Source organism: Chlamydotis macqueenii, chromosome 7 (assembly GCF_036417535.1).
Source record: "Chlamydotis macqueenii isolate bChlMac1 chromosome 7, bChlMac1.mat, whole genome shotgun sequence".
Taxonomy (NCBI): Eukaryota; Metazoa; Chordata; class Aves; order Otidiformes; family Otididae; genus Chlamydotis; species Chlamydotis macqueenii.
Genome location: NC_141562.1, coordinates 24,293,087 through 24,313,572, shown reverse-complemented (window position 1 = coordinate 24,313,572; position 20,486 = coordinate 24,293,087). Strand labels below are relative to the sequence as shown.

At 54.0% G+C, this 20,486-nt stretch overlaps 1 protein-coding gene across 1 annotated transcript; it reads left to right on the top strand.

Annotated features, from left to right (window-relative positions):
* Position 1: 1 nt before the first annotated feature.
* On the top strand, positions 2–20,307 carry ABCC2 (ATP binding cassette subfamily C member 2). The gene is made up of 32 exons (XM_086751758.1): positions 2–3,276; positions 3,852–4,025; positions 4,507–4,632; positions 5,663–5,797; positions 6,205–6,327; positions 6,647–6,702; positions 6,952–7,183; positions 7,804–7,982; positions 8,561–8,738; positions 9,227–9,481; positions 9,968–10,033; positions 10,517–10,654; positions 10,931–11,077; positions 11,359–11,443; positions 11,533–11,599; positions 11,796–11,922; positions 12,046–12,222; positions 12,302–12,469; positions 12,771–12,957; positions 13,826–13,958; positions 14,398–14,503; positions 14,766–14,985; positions 15,452–15,606; positions 16,567–16,722; positions 16,825–17,024; positions 17,148–17,274; positions 17,665–17,766; positions 17,862–18,005; positions 18,279–18,437; positions 18,658–18,824; positions 19,195–19,389; positions 19,792–20,307. Exons 1-32 carry the CDS (start codon positions 3,235–3,237, stop codon positions 19,919–19,921), a joined length of 4,656 nt encoding a protein of 1,551 aa, XP_086607884.1. The 5' UTR covers positions 2–3,234; the 3' UTR covers positions 19,922–20,307.
* The last annotated feature ends 179 nt before the right edge of the window (positions 20,308–20,486 follow it).

The window sequence follows — 20,486 nt, the reverse complement described above, 5'->3', positions numbered from 1 at the left end:
GCTTGCACGGGAGGCAGAAGCGCTTCCCAAGAGCAAAGTCATAGCACATAAGCATTGGGCTAAATACATCACTCAAACTCTAGTGTCAGGAGAGAGGTTTGAGAGCTGCCTGCTAGGTCTGAGAGGCAAGAGCCTGCATTGGTCAGGCCCCTACTGCACCAGAGGAGAAAACAATCACATCCAGAGTGCCAGGGAGGGAAACATCGCAACCACAGCTGGAAAACAAGGCCTGCTGTGGTCAGCCAGGAGGAATGCTGGGGATTAGCAACGCAGGCTGCTAGGTAGAGAGAAGCACACTGATAGGCAGAGGGGATGAACACACTGGGTTCTAATGAGAAGGAGCTTCTAACCGCCTGACTGATTAGGTAAGCTAGTTCTGAGGCATGCTGGGCTGTGGGACTTGAGTGCGTGAGGTGGAATGGACATACGGTGAGATTCCTTGAGGAGGACAAGGTGCTTTTTCTCAGGGACTTTCCAGATCCTTTTCCTAACTTGAAGGACAAACCATCTGCTTGTTCTCCAGACAGTGCTTGGGGCAATGTGCCTGTTGGGTTATTGCTGCCTAATGAGAACTGAAGCCTTAGATTCATTTCAATTACCCTGCAAAATACCCAACGAACGGTCTGAATGATGTCAGAGCGATCCATTGAAAGAGTAGAAACCCAGAGATAAAGCACCTTTATTCTTGCTGTCTGCTCTTCTCTAAAAGATCCACAAAGCTGAAGAGAATCCCCCTGACAGCAGAGATAGTGGACCTTCTTAGGAAGCAAAAAGCAGGGTTCAGATTCCTCTGCCCATCTTGGTAATAGCATACAGCCTGGGAGGATGTACAGGAAAATGTAATATTTGATAAGGGGACAGCACCTTTTGTCACCTTAAACAGAATCTGGTCGTAGAAAACCTATAACCAAGACTAACTACATATCTTCAGCTCAAAAGGTACATCCACCTTTTCACACGGGTCTGTCAGATGTATCCGCGTCTCCCAAAACACACCTTGGGAACATATGTGGTAGTTCCAACACAGGAGCTGGGAAGGGAGTGGCTGCTTAGTGCTCATGTCAGAGCTTGCTTCAGCACTGTCAGATGTGCAGGCAGTAGGAAGGATCCAAGCTCAGAAGAAGAAATTACTTGATTTGTGGTTATATTCAGTTTAGTTCAGGACACCTGTGGTTTAGGAGTTCATGGCTTATGCTATGAGATTTCATGACTCATGGTGACGATTAAGATATTGGTAATTCAATTAACATAAATATTCTGCTGACACAGCCCTCTCAACATCATAAACACAGAGTTTGATTCTTTCCTTTTCTGTAAAGTTTAAAAAAAATTAAAGAAAAAAAGACTTTGGAACTCGTGGGGTTACAGCGTTAAAAGCAGAGAAACAAACCCTTCAGAAACAGAGCTGAGCAGTGAGAGCTGCTCTAATTTTTGGGTTACCTTGCAGAAGCCTCTGTCCTGGACCAGATGCTAAGTGAGATGGGCATGAAGCAATGCCTAATTTTGAAAACTTGGGTTATAAGATGGTGGACAACAGAGGGGTAAAGGCAGGGGAGCACAGGGAGATGGTGTGGTATCGTTGGCCAAAGAGATCTCACCACTTTGATTAGCTTGGTCCTAGTGAACATCTTCTGGGTATTGTAGTGAAGGAAGCTTTAAGAATCAGCTGAAGGACAGTGAGGTGGCTTTGTGGGTTTTTAGGAGGAGGGTGTCCCAGGCATGAGGATAGAGAAGGTGGGGTTGTGCTTGTTTTGAACTTTAAAGATGTCCGGCATCCTGTGCTGAGCAAAGCACTTCAGCTCTGAGTGAGAGACCAAAGACACGGTGACGTGTACTGAAAACCCAGACAAGCGATGGGACAGAGCATTAAATAGGAAGATGTCACAAGCAAGGGCTTCCCTTGGCAGCAGCATTCCTGGTGGGTACAAGCAAGGCCAGAGGGTGCCTGTGCCAGCGAGCAGAAAGAAGAATCATGTCAGCACTCTGGATGGAGAAGGGCTGAGGGAGTGACTGCTCCATTCACTTGTTTTTTATCCATTGCATCAAATTGCTGATCTCATCAGCAGTGCATTGGTTCCGACCTGGAGGATCTAGCGCTAGGGGTAGTTTTATTTACAAAAACAAGTGGGTTTAATCAGACAAGCCAATAATAATTAACCAATGAGTTGGACATTGAACCTTCCTCTGCTATTGATGGCAAGGGGGGTTGTTCCTGAGCAATTACTCATTGTATCACCCTTGACTTCTGAGCTACTAACTCCATGAACAATGAGATGGCAAAATCCTTGCAGTCACTCTACCGTCCCCTTTTACCTGCTGTCCCCCCAAGAGCATGTGTGATAAAGGAAATTCAGTTCCAGCCTTAGAGTAGCACCATTTCTACCATTTCTACCCACGCCTCCACCTTTCTAAGCAGCAGGGTGATGATTTAGTGGCAGTCATCCTCCTTGAGGATTGTCCTCCTGCTGTCTCAGATGTTCGGGATTGCCTTAGAATAAGGATTCAAAGTCCCTTCTGGGTTTTGTGGTCAGCCAGCTGCTGTAACATGCAGACAATACAGGGAACGGGAGAAGCAAAAGAAAGAGCTGGGCAAGTCTCCAGGCTGTGCAGGCCAGAAGTTGGTAAAAGGAACCTGGATCCCAGGGACCTAGAAAGACCGCTGCGGCATGCAGTCAGCTCAGCTGCCAGATCCAACTTCCCAGGCCTGGAGTACTGCTGGTGTCCTGGGCCTCCTTGCTGGGTGGTACATGAGAAAAGGGTGCTGTGTCTTCCTTGGCTCCTTAGGGACCAGCCTTTGCTGGACTTCCTGGCAGCATTCAACAGGCTTGTCCTGTCAGGAAAGGTCCATTGCACCAAAACAGGTTGTCTTTAGTGAGTCCATACGAGCTTGTCTTGCTTGATGTGCACTGGTGAAGGCTGTGGTTTCTGAGCAATAGCTGTGGTGTCCTGCAGTGACTGGAACAGCAGCTTCCCTGCATCTCCCCTTCCATCTCTTTCTTGGGCCTTCCCCTCATTTCCCCAGAGCCCATGCAGTTTCCAAAGCCCTTTTGGTCACTGCTTTCGTCTGTAGTGTTGTGCAATAGCATCAAGTTAACAATTAACTGTGTGTCATCAGGAATTTTGTCCCAGCACCACTTGAGGTTGTGTGGGGACTTTTATCCCAAGCATCCACCCAGGACTCTCGCAGCCAAGCAGAACGAGGGGAAGGAGCTGATGTCTCTTCTCGCTTGAGCCATGTCAGCAGCCCTGGAGGAGTTCTGTGGCTCCGTCTTTTGGGTGAGTGGCTGCATCATCCCCGTTGACTGTTCTTGGGGCAGGACGTTCAGGGGAAGGGGAGAACAGTAGATCCCAAGGCTCATGGCATGGGATCAGCCAGTGGGACCAACTGCCAGCTGGTGGCTGAGGTTCTGGTATTTTATCCAGGGCTGCCATGGCACTGAGCATTGTGCGCTGCCTGGGTGCTCTCCACAAGACAAGGATGCAAATGATAGTTCCCTGAGTGAGCCTTGTCCTGCTTTAGCCCCGCAGCCCAGCTGGGAACAGAGGACACCCTGCATGGACCTTTCGGGGAATGATCTGTGTCCAGCCGCAGCAGCTGGCTTGGCTCCAGCAAGGGGTGGTTGTGGGGGAGGCCCTCCCAGGTTCAGGCAGGTAGATGGGTAGGGGGACATCACCCGAGACATTGGATGAGTGTTGCAATGCTCAGCCAGGAAGGTGGGTGTTGAGGAGGGGGGTGCGATGGGGAGGAGCAGGGTGGGCAGGAGCTATAGGAGTGCTGGCTTTTGTGCCGTGAGCCAGATGAGAGTCAGGCCATCTCAAGTGACTTGGTTGTCTGTCCTTGCTGCCCCTAGAATGCGTCCTTCCTCACTCGTCCGGATGCCGACCTGCCTGTGTGCTTCCAGCAGACTGTGCTGGTCTGGATCCCCCTTGGCTTCTTCTGGATTTTGGCTCCATGGCATCTCCTGCCCATGTGGAAATCCAGAGCCAAGAAATCATCTGTGACCAGTCTGTACATCATCAAACAGGTAGAGTGGGGCTGAGGGGTCATAGAGGGCAGGCAGGAGCAGCTTTGGATGGAGAGGTGGTGAGTGGAAAGTCTCTGGGCTGGAGTCAGGTGTGGGATGGAGAGACGAGAAGTGCAGGAGAGAAGGAGCAGTGGTCTAGGGCACCATCTGGGACAGAAATGTAAAGGGGAGCCCAAAACGAGGCATATCTGGGACAGAGGGGATAACAGGGCTGGGATGCACTGGGAGGGAGGGCTGAGGTGGGTACTGGGGCCTCTCATCTTGTGGGCTGTTATCCTCCAAGCTTAAAATGTTGGCAGTGCTCCTGTGGAAGTGCTGCAGCTTCACAGAACCCTACAAAGCTCTCCCAGGCCAGGTTTGGGTTGGAAAGGGTGTGACAGCGTATGAAGCACAGTGCTTTTATGCTCAACCACATTGTCTCCCAGCAGTTCCCAGTGCCCACGATGGGCTGGGTTTCCCCTCATGGCTCCCCTCCCCGCAGGTGCTGACTACCTTGCTGATAATGATGGCAGTGGCGGAGTTGACCCTGACATTTGGAGAGGACACGAAGCAGAACTCCCTGCCAGCTGTCCGGTACACAAACCCCAGCCTGTACCTCGCCACCTGGGTAAGGGATCAGCCGATAAATGTGCTGTGTGTCACCAAACAGACAGGGTGTGAGGCTGCGGGGCCAAGCAGCAGAAAACTTCCCATAGCACGGAGATCAGCTGGAGACTATGTCCACGAGGGAAGCATAGCTTGGAGGATGGGGAGGGACTAGCCCTGAAGATGTGTGGGCGGTGCATGAGGGTGATGGTGTCTGGTTGTATGGTGCTCCGTCCTTTTATCCTTAAAGCTGGGATAGATACTATGCCTGTGAGCGTAGCTGGCTTTCTGGCAGAAGCTTAGTAGCAGCAGTAAGGGTTTCACGGGACCGGTTGCACAGCGTGAACATCAGACCATCGCTTGCTGCTCTGATGTCACAGCTTCCCATGGGTTGCTGCTCAGTTTTGTGCGAAGAGTTGAGAAGTGCTACAGGATACCCACGCAGAAGACAAAGCTGAGGACATGCGGGCTATTAGCTTGAGGGAAGTTGCAGATACATTCTAACAGTCGTAACCAAGCCATAAAGCTCAGGAGCTACACTAAAGAGTGAAAGCAATATGCCCGTTTGCTATCTTTTGTATTTTGTCATGTCATTTAGTTTCACGTGCAGAGTTCATGGGAGATTATAAGCCAAGGAGACTGCCCAGAGAGGCTGCACTGCTGGGTCTCTGATCTGGCTTTAGTTCTAGGTCTGGAGGCAATATGCAGGCAACAGGGAGTGACTCCTCACTGCTGGGCGTGTCTGAGCATCTGGGGTGAGAACAGCTAAAAAGAGAAACAGTGCCCTGCTGTAATGTCAGGGTGTTTTCAGACCTTTATTTTCCTGTGAGGAGGTCTTCCTGAAATAAACCTTTGCCCTGTGCAATTAACTCCAAAGCTTATATAGGGTTGGCAGCGACCTCAGGTGCTGGGAGCTCAGCGTCTTCAAGGCAGAGAATCCCAACAGATCATGTGTGCTGGCATCCCAGGACACATGCTCCAAAGGCATATTTAGAGCCTAGACCCTGTCCTGCAGCCCTACCTGAACCTTTGACTGGTTTTCCTTCCTCCAGATCCTGGTCCTGCTGATCCATCATGCGCGACGCTTCTGTTTGTGCAGAGACTCGGGGATACTTTTCTGCTTCTGGACACTGTCCCTGCTCTGTGGGATATTGCCATTCCAGTCACTCCTCCGGAGAGCCCTGCAGGTTGGTTTTGGCAAGAAGCTCTGCACTTCCCCATGGTCTTGTTCTGTCTCCAAAGAAAGTCCCTTCAGACTTCATCTCTTGACAAGCTCTCAGTGGAGCTGAGGAACCAGCTGCCCTAGGGACCTTGGAGAACTAGAAGAGACCTGAGAAGGAATGGCTCTTTGAATTCACCTTGTGTTTTCAGGGAGGCATAAGCTCCAGTTTTTCCCTCTATGGACTTATGGGAGAAGGTCAGGAAGAAGCAGGGATGGGTGGCGAAGGGAAGCTGAGGCAGGACTCAGAGCGAGTTTTGCGTTGCCCTGTTAGGCTCAGCCGTGTTCACTGTCCTGGGGATGGATCTTGTCTCTGAGGGCCAAGTAGCCTTGAGACAAGCCTCAACAGTCACCCTGGCCATTCCATTCCTGCAGGCACCAATCTCCGATGTGCCACGGTTTGTCTTTTTCTTCGTCTCCTATGGGGTCCAGCTGCTGCTCTTCCTTGTCTCAGGCTTCTCAGACATCGCCCCAGAAACAAAGGAAATCACAAAGAAGGTGCGAGGTCCATGTGAGAGTAGGCTTGGGGTACCACATCCTGGCTGGTGTTGTGTGGGGCAGGGTGGGGTCCATGCAGAGACTCCTCCTGGTCCTGTGGGAGGGCAGGTCTGCGGACTTCAGCAAGAGCTGGAGCCTGCAGCCTGGGGCATCTGCATGCGTGTCCAAGGAGGGGCTGCTTCTGGCTGTGAATGGGGTTCCTGGGGTTGCAGCTGGGATGATCTGAAACCTCTGGGGTTCCTTAATGGCTGGGGGTGCTGAGTCAACTCTTGTCAACACCATCCTTCAGCATCAATGATCTCTTTGCTTTACATCCTAGAACCCAGAGGTGACAGCCTCTTTCCTGAGCTCCATCACCTTTGAATGGTACACCAGGTGAGCTGGGCTCTGTGGGAGGTCGGGCTGGTGAAATGTGGGGGTCCTTTAGGGCTGGACCAGTGGTCTTTCAGGGAGCCTGCAGCACAGGCTGCTCAGAGTTAGTAGTGAGAGACACCACATTTGGTGCAGTCTGTACAGCCTGAGCTCAGGACCAGGCTGGGTGTGAAGGCTCTGCACATGCAGCAAAGACTCTCCTTGAGGTGTAGTGTGGGAGACTTGCTGAAGGGAGATTTCTCTGCCCCTCAGCATGGTTTTCAAGGGCTATCGCAAGCCTTTGGAGATAGAGGATATCTGGGAATTGAAAGCTAAAGACAAGACACAGGCTATTTACACTGTTTTGGAGAAGAACATGAAGACTGCGGTGAGGAAGGCCCAAGCGGAACTGGAAAAACGGAAACGCAAGAGAAGACGCCGGGAAGGTGACCCAGACCATGGGAACAACATAAGCAAGGCCCAGAGCCAAGACATCCTGGTGCTGGTAAATCCCTTTCCACTCCTGGCCTTACAGGGGAATGAGAGATCCAGATCCAGCCTTGGGGAGTAGGGTCACCTCACCTCCCTGCAGCCCCCTTTGCTGAGTTTCCCCCTCTTTGATTCTGCAGGGCCATGGCCAAGAATGGGGGAACACATGACAAGGTCTTCCTTGTCCTCAGCAGATCCCCAGGTTTTAAGAGACCAAGAAAGTCTCCGTCCTTCTGCCCTACAGAAGGACAAGAACCACCCTCAGGTCTGCAGTACAAGCAGCTCCCTTATCTCTTTCCCTGACCCTGAAACCTCCCAGCAACGAAGTCAGAGGGAGCATCACTCCATGATCACCCATGGCCTCAGGTTCTTCCTGGGGTGCCTGATTTTTGGCCTGAGGGGTTCAGACTGGGCTGGGGTTTGCATTAGTTGTCTTTGCACATCTGCACAAGAGAGGTGTTAGTATTGGGGGTGTATGACATGAGCAGAGATCAGTGAGAGGGAACATGACGAGGTGAAGCTAAGGTTTCATTCAGGATACCTGGGGGCTGTGGCACTGTCCTGGAAGCATCCTTCCAGGTGCAAGAAACCTGCACAACCAGCTCCTTTACTTCTGTGTGGGCTTCCCTCTAGGAGGAGAAGCAGCCAAAGAAGAAGAAGAAGGAGGACAAAGGGGGCTCTGGTTCTAGCAAGGATTTCCCCAGGGGCTGGTTGGTGAAAACCCTGTGCAAGACCTTCTGGCAGAACCTCTTGCTATCAGTGGCTTTCAAGCTGGTGCATGATGCACTTGTGTTTGTCAGCCCCCAGCTGCTGAAGTGAGTCCTTTCTCTCTGTCCCTGCCCTGTTCTGGCTTTGTACCCAGCCCCACCACCTCCCTATGTGCTTTGCATCCAACCCCATCATCCCCACATGTGTACCTCTCCCAGCCCCACACTCCAGGGAATTTTTGTGCCCTCACCAAGAATGTGAGAATGTGTTGGGTTACAGTTTAATGAAGAACTGATCTGAGCTGGCTGACAGCTCTTATGGGTGATATCTTGCTCCCTGCTCCTTACATCCTTTGTTATGCACTCCTGCTCTCTCCCTGGAGACATTCCTGGCTCTTCTTTGGGGCCCTTCTTGAGTCAGTGCAGCTCAGCCCAGCAGGACCCGCCCCGTTTGTTTTGCAGAGCTGCCCAGTCTCTGTAGGTGATCTGACACAAGTGACTTGCTGCTGTGTGTGAAATAGTGTCCCTGGGGTGGGGGTTCCCAGCTTGCTGAGTGTCGAGCCAGCTGTCTGGGCAAGGTCTCTGTCACTACTCTCGCGAAGATGCTCTCCCTGTGTTGGTTTGGAGCATCCTGCTTGGGTCTGTCTCAGTACGGTGGGGGTCTCATGAGCTGCTCTGGCCTCCAGGCTGCTGATCGCCTTTGTGTCGGATGAGGAGTCCTTTGCCTGGCAAGGCTATCTCTACGCCATCCTGCTCTTCCTGACGGCGCTGATCCAGTCCCTCTGCCTGCAGCAGTACTTCAGCTTGTGCTTCCAGCTTGGCATAAACGTGCGTGCCAGTCTTATCGCTGCCATCTACAAGAAGGTTGGTATGGCCCTGTTGTCATCCCCGTTGACTTCCTCCAAGCTGATCTGGGGACACCAGCACCCATTGCCTGCCCCATCAACCTGGGGTGACTGAGGTGTATGCCCTTTACTTCCCAGGAAGGCACAGGGAGAGTTTGGCTTGTGGGACACCCACCCACCGGTGGGGACAATGTGGGTGCTAGTTCTGCCTGGGACTTGGGTGCTGCAGCTGTGTGTTTGACAGCTACCAGGGGCCGAGGGAGGTTTCTCTCCACAGGAATCCCTGCCACTGGGATTCCTGCACAGGGATGTGTTTCTTTGCCTCCAGCATCCAGTGTCTTCTGGTGCACAGGCAGTGATGACAGCACCTATGGCCAGCAGGGAGGCACCAGGAGTAAACCCAAGACCTGTTTCAGCCTGGCCTGTGAATTCCCTGCTCTGTGCCATGCTGCTGGCAGCCAGGCTGCTCCCAGACCGGCTTGCGGTGACTGTGCTTTCTCTCTCCAGGCACTCACCATGTCCAGTGCCACCCGTAAGGAGTCCACAGTAGGAGAGACTGTGAATCTGATGTCAGCTGATGCCCAGAGGTTCATGGACATGGCCAACTTTGTTCACCAGCTGTGGTCATCCCCCCTGCAAATTATCTTGTCCATTGTCTTCCTCTGGGGAGAGCTGGGCCCCTCTGTCCTGGCTGGCCTCGCAGTCATGGTGCTGCTCATCCCCATAAATGCGTTCCTGGTCGCCAAGGCTAAAACCATCCAGGTCAGTGACGGGTGCAAGATCCTCCCTGGCCTCCCACTCCTGAGGCTCACTGTTGTTCCCCTCGCTCGTTTTCCACACTCCCCTACCCTTCCATGTTATGCTGGGGACCTTTCTCAGCCTAGGAAGTTCATCTGGTTTGGGCTGGGGGTGTCTCTAGCCTGAGCTGGGGGCTGGTCAGCTGAAGCGAGCAGGAGGCGGGTGAGACTTGTTCTACCATCACAGATGAACTTGAACAGGGCTGGGTACAGTCTTGAGGACTGAAAGTGAGATATTACCAACTGTAACATGAAGCTTTAGCTTCTGCCTGACAACAGGGTGCTGGTTTTTCCCAGGTTGTCCAGAGGCTCAGGAAGCCAAGGTCCAGCTTTGTGGGATGGCTTCTCTGGGCTCTGGAGCCCACTCTTCCCTTCCCTGTGACAGCCCAGATGTATTTCCAAGAGTAAGCTGCAGTCTGGTTTAGGTGACCTCTGGCTCTTCTGTTTGTAGGTGAGGAACATGAAGAACAAGGATGAACGCATGAAAATAATGAATGAAGTCCTCAATGGAATCAAGGTGAACAGTGAAGCGGAGACCCCTCGGGCAGCTGCTGCACCTCTTCTTCTTCCACTGTAGCTGGAGGCAGCACACCTGTATAACCCTAGAGCATGAGTGTCATAGTCTAGCTTGGGGGCCCTGTGTCTGGGGTAGCCAAGCCTAGGTCTCTGCAATTCCCTTGGCTTCCTCACCTTTTGAAAGGCTGGCTGGGGAGAAGCTCTGGCTACCTGGACCAAGACTTGGGAACCACGAGTCAGGTTTCTGAGGGTCTTCTGGATGGCTGTGGTAGTGAGCAGGCTGCCATGGTGGTAGAGGAGCTGGTAGTGACCTGTAAGCTGAGGATGAGGGAGTGGGAATGCTGTGGGGAAATGCTCTGAGCCATTGGGCAGGACAGGAGAGGGGGATGTGGTGGACAAACAGGTTTCTGAGCAAGTCAGGAGCTGGTGATGGAGGTGCTGGCCACCATGAGGCCAGCACCCAGTCACCCTGCTCATCCCACAGATCCTGAAACTTTTTGCCTGGGAGCCTTCATTTGAGAAGCGAGTCAACGAGATTCGGGCACGTGAACTCAAGGACTTGTTGAACTTCAGTTACCTGCAGTCAATCTCTATCTTCGTGTTCACGTGTGCCCCCTTCCTGGTGAGCACCAGTGGGTCTGGGGAGGGATGCACCATCCTCAGAACTGGGGTTGGGCTATGTCCAAGGGGATGGGAAAAGCATAGTCCTGGCTGCTGGCAGGAGAGCCTTGATTGGAAAGGGGTCCCATCAGAGTGATGAGATGGGGCCCAAAGGAGAAGAGGGGCAGGAAGGGAACAGGTCTCCAGCAGGAAGGCACTGCTGAGGCCTTAAAGGAGCCTGAGGGGCTGGGCTGCACACAACCATGCTGATGGTGGCTTTCCCTGCTATCTGTCCTAGGTCTCCTTGGCCAGCTTTGCGGTGTATGTGCTGGTGGATGAGAACAATATCCTGGATGCACAGAAGGCTTTTACTGCCATCTCCCTTTTCAATGTGCTGCGCTTCCCCATGGCCATGCTGCCCTTGGTCCTCTCTTCCCTGGTGCAGGTCAGCCCTCACATAGGGCAGAGGGATCTCATGATACCTTTGCCCAAACCAGCACGTGGGGCTCAGGTGTGCGATGGACCTGGATCTTGGACACCCAGGAGTGTGCTGGCAGTGGGGTGGGATAGGGCTCACACACGTGATGCAGGCTTGGGGCTCAGAGGCTGGGGCTGGTGCTTGGGTGAGGGCTGTGTGTGTATAGGGTGCTCTGCTTATGGGGGGCTCCTGCCAGCCCACCCAGCTATGCTCCATGCCCACATGCCATCCTCTTTCTGCCCCGGCAGACAAATGTGTCAACTGCGAGACTGGAGCGTTACCTGGGCGGAGAAGACCTGGACACCTCAGCTATCCACCACAACCCTATTGCAGGTAGGTGAACCTCCAGGTTAGTCCCTGTGGGTCACAGGCTGGGCCAGCCCTGGGCTTCCCAGCTCTGAGGGATGGCTCTCTGCTGACAGGCAGCGCTGTGCGTTTCTCGGAGGCCACCTTTGCCTGGGAGCGGGACGGCAATGCTGCGATAAGAGAGTGAGTGTTCTGAACCATGTTGGGGGCAGATGGGTGGGGAGAGGGAGTCTTCCTGTGCTGTCAGCTGGGGATGGCAGTCACCTCTCACAGTGCTGCTAGCGGCGAGTGCCCCAGAGGCACTGCTCCGTGCTGGTCCCATGCAGTAGCCGGCAGGTGACCCGGCAGTGCTGCTTTCTGAGCCCTTGTGTCTTTGCAGTGTCACCCTGGACATCACGCCTGGGAGCCTGGTGGCCGTGGTGGGGGCTGTGGGCTCAGGCAAATCTTCGCTAGTGTCGGCCATGCTTGGGGAGATGGAGAACATCAAGGGACACATCAACATCCAGGTGAGAGGAGCTGGCCGGCGTGGGGGGCTGTGGGGCTCAGTGGGGAGGCAGTAGGGCAGGACTGGTCCTGGAGTGGTGGCTCAGGGCAAGGACAGGCTGCAGTGTTCTTGTGTCTCTTTCCAGGGCTCGCTGGCCTACGTCCCCCAGCAGGCCTGGATCCAGAACGCCACACTGAAAGACAACATCCTTTTTGGGTCAGAACTGGACGAAGCCAGGTATCAGCAGGTCATCAAGGCCTGTGCCCTCCTTCCAGACCTGGAACTGTTGCCTGGAGGAGACCAGACAGAGATTGGAGAGAAGGTATCAGCCCTGGGCAGTGTGGGTTTCCCATAGCATCTCTAGGAGAGGACAGAGCTCAGAGAGGTTCCCTCCCTTCCAGGGCATTAACCTGAGTGGGGGCCAGAAACAGCGAGTCAGCCTGGCCCGGGCAGTGTACAGCAACGCAGACATCTACATCCTGGACGACCCGTTGTCTGCCGTGGATGCTCACGTCGGCAAGTACCTCTTCGAGCATGTGCTGGGACCAAAAGGGCTGCTGCAGAAGAAGGTGAGCACCAGTGCCCTCCTCCCCGCCACCCAGCCAGGCGGGAGTGGTACTGGCACAGTGTTGACCATCCAGGGAACTCTGAGGTTGCTTGCTTGGGACAGAGAGGGGTTCTCTGGCTTTCACGTGAGGCTACAGCAGGCAGGAGAGGTCTCATGGATCCCCAGAGGGGTGCCCCATGTCCCCATAGCCAGGCAGTGATAAGCAGAGGGGTCCCCAATTAGGAAACGGAGGGCCTGCAGGCCCACAGCTGGAGGGTGAGGGGTGCTCTGATGCTCACAGCCTTGCAACCACTTTGTTGTAGACGCGGATCTTGGTGACGCACAGTATCAGTTTCCTGCCCCAGGCCGATAACATCGTGGTGCTGGTGGGGGGAGCAGTGTCTGAGCATGGCTCCTACAGCACCCTGCTTGCAAACAGGGGGGCCTTTGCCCAGTTCCTGAACCACTACGGCAGCCAGGAGGAGGATGCTTCAGAGAAAAATACCACAGGTACTGTGGGAACACGACGGGTCTGAGGCAGTTAGAAGAGCTGTGGATGTGCCTTGGGGATATGAAAACCCCAAGACCTGATCCGTCAGTCTGACCTGGCTCTATCCAGCTCAGGCACCAGTGGTGGCTGCTGTGAATCCTTCCCAGCTTCTGGCAATCAGCAGCACAAGGACTTTCTGCCTAAGATTTGCATCCAGGCATTGTGTTGAACAGCTGGCAAAGGACCTGTCTAATTTTTTACCCCCTTTTTAGTTAATTTATATGTACGGGTCCCATAATCTTATGTGGCAACAGGCTCCATACCTTAATGGTGCTGGGGTGAGAAAGATCCTTTGATTTATTCTAAAGATGCTGTTGGATAACATTTCATCTTTATCATGTCCCCCAGTGCTATGGGGAGGAGTGGTGTCAGGTCAGGTGGACGCTCACCCTGTCTGGGCTCAGCCCAGTTGTCCAGCTGGAGCCTGTCTATTCACAGTCCATCCTCACAGGACACATCTCCATCTGCTCAAAGAGCTGCTGCTGAACTGGAGTGACGTGTCCTACCAGAACTTGCACCTACTAAACTAGCACAGATCTCTTCTCGAGGTCCCACCAGTGGCACTGGGATAAGTCAGCAGCAGGGACTGCCTCCATGCAGGCCTTTAGCCCTGCGTCCCCTATCAGTTCTCCCTCCAGCAGAAAGGATTTCTTCCTTCTCCTGCTATACTGGGCTTGCAGCAGGGTTGGAGAAGGTATGATGAGTGGTGGTAGGACACAGCCTGGGCCTGGGGTGCGGGGTGCAGCTGAGTGTAGCAGAGGTGTGGTGCGTGGGATCTGCTCTCTCCTCAGTGCCTGACCCTATATTCCCTCATCCCTGTGCTTGTAGCTGTTGCTGTAGCTGGGTATGAAGAGCAGGGTGATGAAGATCTTGAGCCTTGCGTGGAGGAGAGCCCTGATGATGTGGTGACCATGACTCTGAAACGAGAGACCAGCATCCATCAGAGAGAGTTCAGTCGCAGGTGAGGACTTGACTTGAGCTCTCAGCTCTTTCCCCCAGGCCCCTCCACTGCTCCCTTGGAGTTGGGGGTCTGGCAGCTTCACTGGGGGGATTCCTGTGGAGAAGGAGCTGGGAGCTTCCCTACCTGCTCCTACCACCAGCTGAGCTGGATCAGGAGCATCTGATCTTGCCTTTACTCACTTTACTCTGTCAGAGCCTTACTCTGTGGTCTTCCCTGAAACTTCTGCTACTGGCTGGTTCTGCTTTTGGGGACAAGGGCTATGGTTTCACGGCTGCAAATGCCTAGGGCTTCTCCAGGGCTCATTCAAAGCTGACCCAGTCAGGACAGTATTTCTCAGAGCTCCAGGACTGGTGTCCCAGTGCAGCATGGGGATAGACCCCCAGGAGAGAAAGACCAATCCAGCACCCTGTGACTAACAGTACCCATCACCTCCCTGCAGCCTTAGTAAATGCAGCACCAATTCCTGGAAGAAGGCCAAGGAAGAGCCCCCTAAGAACATGAAAGGCCAGAAACTGATAGAGAAAGAAGCTGTGGAAACCGGCAAGGTGAGGAGAATGGATGAAGTGGGCACTGTGCTGCTCTGGCTTGGTGCTACAAGATCCTGACTGTGGCTCAGAGGAGCTGGAGCTGGTGTTCTGTGGCCCCATTGCAGCCAAGAGGCACTGAAGGAGACAGAGCTGTCTGGGGCTGGTGGGCCAGGTGGTGGAGAGGAGCCCCGTGGGCAGCAAGGCGGGAGTCCTAAGGCTGTGCTGGGTGTCATTGGATATGGTTTGCTGGGCAGCAGTGACGGGCTGAACTGGTCCACAGGTGAAGTTCTCCATGTATCTGCGGTACCTCCGTGCTGTTGGCTTGTGGTATTCTTTCTGGGTTGCCATGGGCTACGTCGGAGAGTACGTTGCCTTTGTGGGGACCAACCTGTGGCTCAGCGCCTGGACTGACGATGCGCAGCGCTACCTGAACCAGACCTATCCTGTGGAGCAGCGAGACCTGCGGATCGGCGTCTTTGGGGCGCTGGGGATGTCACAAGGTGAGTGTGAGAGCACGCCCACTCACCTCAGCTGCGTGGTCCAGAAGGGATATGGCTTGCAAGGCCTGCAGCCAGCAGTGCAGCAAGGAGCAGGGGACCCAGCATTGTGTTCATTTACCTGCTGCTGCCCTCCTGCTGGCTCTGGCTGAACTGGGGACAGACATCAGCCTGAAGCCAGCACACATTGCCCCAGGAAGTCTGTGTTGCCCTTTTAGTTTGAAGATCACTGTCCTTAATCGATTTGGAGATGGTGCCAGGGCCTAAGGCTTTTCAAAAGGATTAGCCCTCTTCCCCTGTGGTGGGACACAGTTACTGGGGCCTCCCGAGAAGCTGGGATGCAGGGCTGTCACAGTGGCTCGCTGCAGAGCTGCTGGCTTGGAGCTGCTTGATGTGTCCCTTAGGCCAAAGGGTGCCTGGGGCGTGTCACACATGAGCTGGTGATGACCACCCTGTGATCTTCTTGCAGCAATCTTCCTGCTCTTTGCAACCATGCTGTCTGCTCGTGGTGCTGTGCGGGCCTCACGGGTTATGCATCAGCAACTGCTCAGCAACATCCTGCGTGTGCCCATGAGCTTTTTTGACACTACCCCAACTGGCCGCATTGTGAATAGGTTTGCCAAGGTAAGAGAACAACCTCAACATGGAAAAGGTGCTTGTTCCAGCAGGTCTGGAGAGTGTTGGGTGGTGGCATAACCCTGTTGCTGTTCAGCACTGTGCAAATGAGACCTGGAAGGGACCAGAAGGGCATAGTGGATGCGGGGCTGACTGTGAGGCAAAGCACACCCTGGGCCATACTAGGAGGAGAGTGGCCAGCGGATCACAACAAGCTATTGTCTCCTCTGCTCAGTGCTAGGGAGGCCACACCTGGACGCCGTGTCTTGTTTTGGGGCCACCTGGTCAAGAGGGATGTGGAGAAACTGAAAAGGGTACAGAGTAGATTACCAAGATAAGCAGGAGCCTAGAGCTCAGGACCCGTAATGAGTTGTCCTTCTGGTTATGGACTCTCAGCAAAATATGCAGTCTCTGTTGCATAAATGAGACTCACAAAACAAAGAGAAAATTAGAAAGGAGGGAGAATGCAGACAGATAGTTTCAAGTGTACAGCAACTCTACTTCTTTCTTTGGTGACATCTCTTGATTTTAGGGAATAAAAATCTCTCTTGAGATCAAGCCTGTGGGCCTGCTGCATTTATTCTGAGGTGAGGGACTATGTGGTGCCCAGCTAGGAGGGTGATGATGACCAGCTGGAGACCTGGGTGCACCTGCATGGACATGGGGTCAGCCCTGGCCCTCTTTCTGCCTCAATTCCTGTCCCTGCATCCTGGGCCCAGTCAAAGATGCAGTTCCCAAAGCTGATCTGTGCCACAGGAGAATATTACAGAAAGCTTCTCTGTTAAATCAGTGTGTCCCTAAATGAGGTTGTGACCCTAACACCAATTCAGTGTCATCCAATATTTTTGCAAGTGTCTGGCACCGTGTTACCACACAAGTGTGTAGGAACCCTGCATGTGTGGCGCCTCTGGGCTTCCCTCTCTCCCTGTGGTCACTGACTGCTTCTCCCCACTTCTTTGTATGCTTTAGGACATCTTCACGATAGATGAGACCATTCCCATGTCCTTCCGCACCTGGCTCTCCTGTTTCATGGCCATCATTAGCACATTGCTCATGATCTGCCTGGCCACTCCATTCTTCGCTCTCATTATCATTCCCTTGAGCGTCTTCTACTATTTCGTGCTGGTGAGTAACTAGAGCTTGAGAGAAGCTTCTGCCCTGCTTAGAACAGTATCTTTGTCGCTGCCAGGCTTTGTGTTGGTAATCAAACTATGTCCTTCATTTCAGCGCTTCTATGTCTCCACGTCACGCCAGCTACGGCGTCTGGACTCTGTAACTAGGTCTCCCATCTACTCCCACTTTGGTGAGACAGTGTCAGGCCTTTCTGTGATCCGCGCCTACAGACATCAAGAACGTTTCCTGCAGCAAAATGAGAGGACCATGGACATCAATCAGAAAAGTGTTTACTCCTGGATAGTCTCAAATAGGTGAGTTTTACTCCTTATGCCACATGCTGGGGGTGCAGGGGTGCTGGTATCACTGGTGGGCCCTGTGATGGGTGCAGGCAGATGCCTCTCGCACCGCTCCTCATCCATCCTCTCCTGGTGCAGGTGGCTGGCCATCCGTCTGGAGTTTGTTGGGAGCCTGGTTGTCTTCTTCTCTGCACTTCTAGCTGTGATTTCAAAGGGCACTTTGGAGGGCGGCATCGTGGGTCTTTCTGTCTCCTCTGCCCTCAACGTGAGTCAATGAAAGCTTTTCCAGGGCAGGGATGTTTCTGGGAGCTCTGGGCTGGCTGCAGGATGCTGCCCTGCCTCCAGCTCTGATCCATGGAGAGGGGATTAGCTGGGATGTCCCATCAACTGGGGAGCTGCTATGGAGCCAGGGGAGCACACTTCCCAGTGTGAAGGGGATACTTGCTGCCATTGGGTGGAACACGTTCCTCTTATGGATGAGAGATGCTACAGCAAAGCTTTTGAAGGGGTAGGGACAGGGGGCTGCAGCTGGGGAGTGGAGAGTTAGGGGCCAGGCCAGGGATGCTCACGCTTAGGCTGAGTCCCTGAGCTGAGGTGGGAGGTGGTTGTTCCCGGGTGCCACTGAGCTCTGCATCATCTAGGCTCTACCACACAGATAACCCAGACACTGAACTGGCTGGTGCGGACATCTTCGGAGCTGGAGACAAACATTGTGGCCGTGGAGCGGGTATATGAGTACACGAAGGTGAAGAACGAGGTGAGGAGACCAGGGTCCAGGCAAACACCTGCTGCACAGCTTGGTCTTAGCCAGCATCACAGAGTGCAAACCCCTAAATGCTTCTGTGCCCCCAGGCTCTGTGGGTGACAGAAAAGCGCCCACCCCGTGGCTGGCCCAGCAAAGGTGAGATCCAGTTTGTTGACTACCAAGTTCGTTACCGACCTGAACTGGAGCTGGTTCTTCAGGGGATCACCTGCAATATTAAGAGCACTGAGAAGGTGAGGACCTCTCCATCCCTGCCCTCACTGTGCCCTTTCTGTAGTGACAGTGTTGAAGTTGTTTCTGTCCTCTTACCGTCAGTCTGGGGCTGGAGAGAGATGGTGACTGGACGTGGCTCCTGGGGACTGGAGCTGTGGGGCAGGGACCAAAGGAGACAGTCTGGGAGATGGTGATTGCAGATGCAGGGCAGGAAGACCCACCAGACCAAGACAAAGAGCATCTGCCCTGTTTTCTTCAACCCTCTCAGCTGGTCTAAACTGCTGCTTCTACAGGTTGGGGTTGTAGGCCGGACTGGGGCTGGAAAATCCTCCCTCACCAACTGCCTCTTCCGGGTGCTGGAGGCTGCTGGAGGGACGATCATCATTGACGAGGTGGATATAGCGACGATCGGCCTCCACGACCTGCGCCAGAACCTCACCATCATCCCCCAGGTGAGCTGATCCCCACCTTTCCACATCCCACTGCTGCATGTCCCCCCCCTGGCTCTTCCTAGGGCTACACATCCCCGGGTGCTGTGGGGAGTCCAAGGGCCTGTCAGCACGCCATCATCACCTTCCCTGCCCAACTGTGGGCAGCAGGGTGGGCAGGATGTGGCCAAACTTGGGGGAGCTATCACTGTGGCATGGCTGAACCATGTTCTGTCCCTGGCAGGACCCTGTGCTCTTTACTGGCACCCTGCGGATGAACTTGGACCCCTTTGACCAGTACACAGATGAGGAGGTCTGGAAGGCCCTTGAGCTGGCCCACCTGAAGCCATATGTGCAAGGCCTTCCCGAGGGGCTGCTGCATCTTGTGAGCGAGGGAGGGGAGAACCTGAGGTGAGTGGAGGAGTGGAGGCATGCCCAGCTCCCCTCCCCTCCCCTGGTCCCAGGGAACCGCCTGGAACAGCAGCCTCCAGCAGAGTGGCTGTCCAGGGATGAGGACATGGAAGCTTCTGAGAGTGAAGGTGGGAGAAAACAGTCCAGGGATGAGGGCTGTCAGGGAGCCAGCTTGAGCCAGCCTTTCCATGGCAGCCCAGAGAGCAAGATGCTGAGGGACGTGGTGGTCAGGGTGGCAGATGGTCCACTGGGGGAAGGCCAGGGAGGGCTGAGCAGGCACAGCGTTGGGGTCAAGGCAGCGTGTGGCAGTAGGCTTGCAGAAGCCATGCTGGTGTCTGCCTAGTAACTCATGTTCCCCACCTCATCCCAGTGTTGGACAGAGGCAGCTGGTGTGCCTGGCCCGGGCCCTTCTCCGCAAAGCCAAGATCCTCATCCTGGATGAAGCAACAGCAGCTGTAGATCTAGAAACTGATCACTTAATCCAGACAACAATCCGGAGCGAGTTTGCTGACTGCACTGTCCTTACCATCGCCCACCGCCTCCACACCATCATGGACAGCAACAGGTACTGTGGGGTAAGGGGAACGGGGCTCTGGACTCCGAGGATGGGGCAAGAGGTGGCCAGCAGTAGAAGCAAGGATGCAGCCAGAGGCGCAGGGGTGGATGCAGTGCCCAGGACAGCAATATGCAGAGCTTCTAGGAGAGTAGAGGGATGGGAAGGATGACCATGCAGTAGTTACGCCTTTGTGGGGAGAAACGTTTTTTGGGGATCCTCCTCTACAGCAATAGGCCATAGAGAGAGTTGTTGACACCTATGTGTGTCACCTGCCAGCACAGGGAGGAGAGCTGTGCCCTCAGCTCTGTGCTGAGAGGTGAACCACGTAATGTGGCTGTAGGAGTGAGGGGGGGTGGTGGTGCCAGCAGCTCGGATTCCGGGAGCTCAGGCCTTCTCATTCCCTGCTGCCAGGGTGATGGTGCTACAGGCCGGGAGGATTGTGGAATATGACAGCCCTGAGGAGCTGCTCAAGAAGCAGGGCATCTTCTCTTCCATGGCAAAGGACGCTGGCATCACGAATATAGAAACCACCACACTGTAGGTGGAGCGGAGCAGCGTGCAGCTGCGTATGTGTGCAGCTCTTTCCCGCTGGCACTCACCAAACAGGCACCAGCGTCTCCCTGCACCTGGACTGCCCAGGAATTGGTCTCTCTGCAGCTGGAAAGTGAAGGGGAGAGGATGGCTTCTCTGGCTGCCAGGGAGAGAGGATCTGAACTTGAGTGAGCTGTTAACCTTCCTACCACATCCTGCCTGCTGTGCACAGGAGGGTCTGGAGCTGCATAATTTATTCCAGTATAGAGGGGAAAATGTATCTGCCAGGCAGCAAGACCATGGCCCCCTGGGAGTCTTCATTTTTGTACTTCACCATGCTGGGGAAACCTAGCTGAGAGATGCTGTAGCACTATGGAATGAAATTGAGTTTGATCTGAGACTGCATGTTATAATTTATTTACTTTTTGTAACTGTTTTTAATCTTCCAACTAAAAGTTTGACTTCAAGGCATGCTAAATAAGCCTCGGTTTACCTTTAAACCCGGGTAGTGTTTGGGGGAAGCTGGTAACACAGGCTCTCCACAGACACACACAGACACACACAGAGACAGAGAC

Bases quoted from the DNA above. Each gene is read 5' to 3' on its own strand.
- ABCC2 (XM_086751758.1), top strand. From the start codon at position 3,235: ATGTCAGCAGCCCTGGAGGAGTTCTGTGGCTCCGTCTTTTGG. The intron at 11,444-11,532 runs GTAGGTGAACCT...CTCTGCTGACAG, and splicing joins CCACCACAACCCTATTGCAG to GCAGCGCTGTGCGTTTCTCG. The intron at 14,986-15,451 runs GTGAGTGTGAGA...ATCTTCTTGCAG, and splicing joins GGCGCTGGGGATGTCACAAG to CAATCTTCCTGCTCTTTGCA.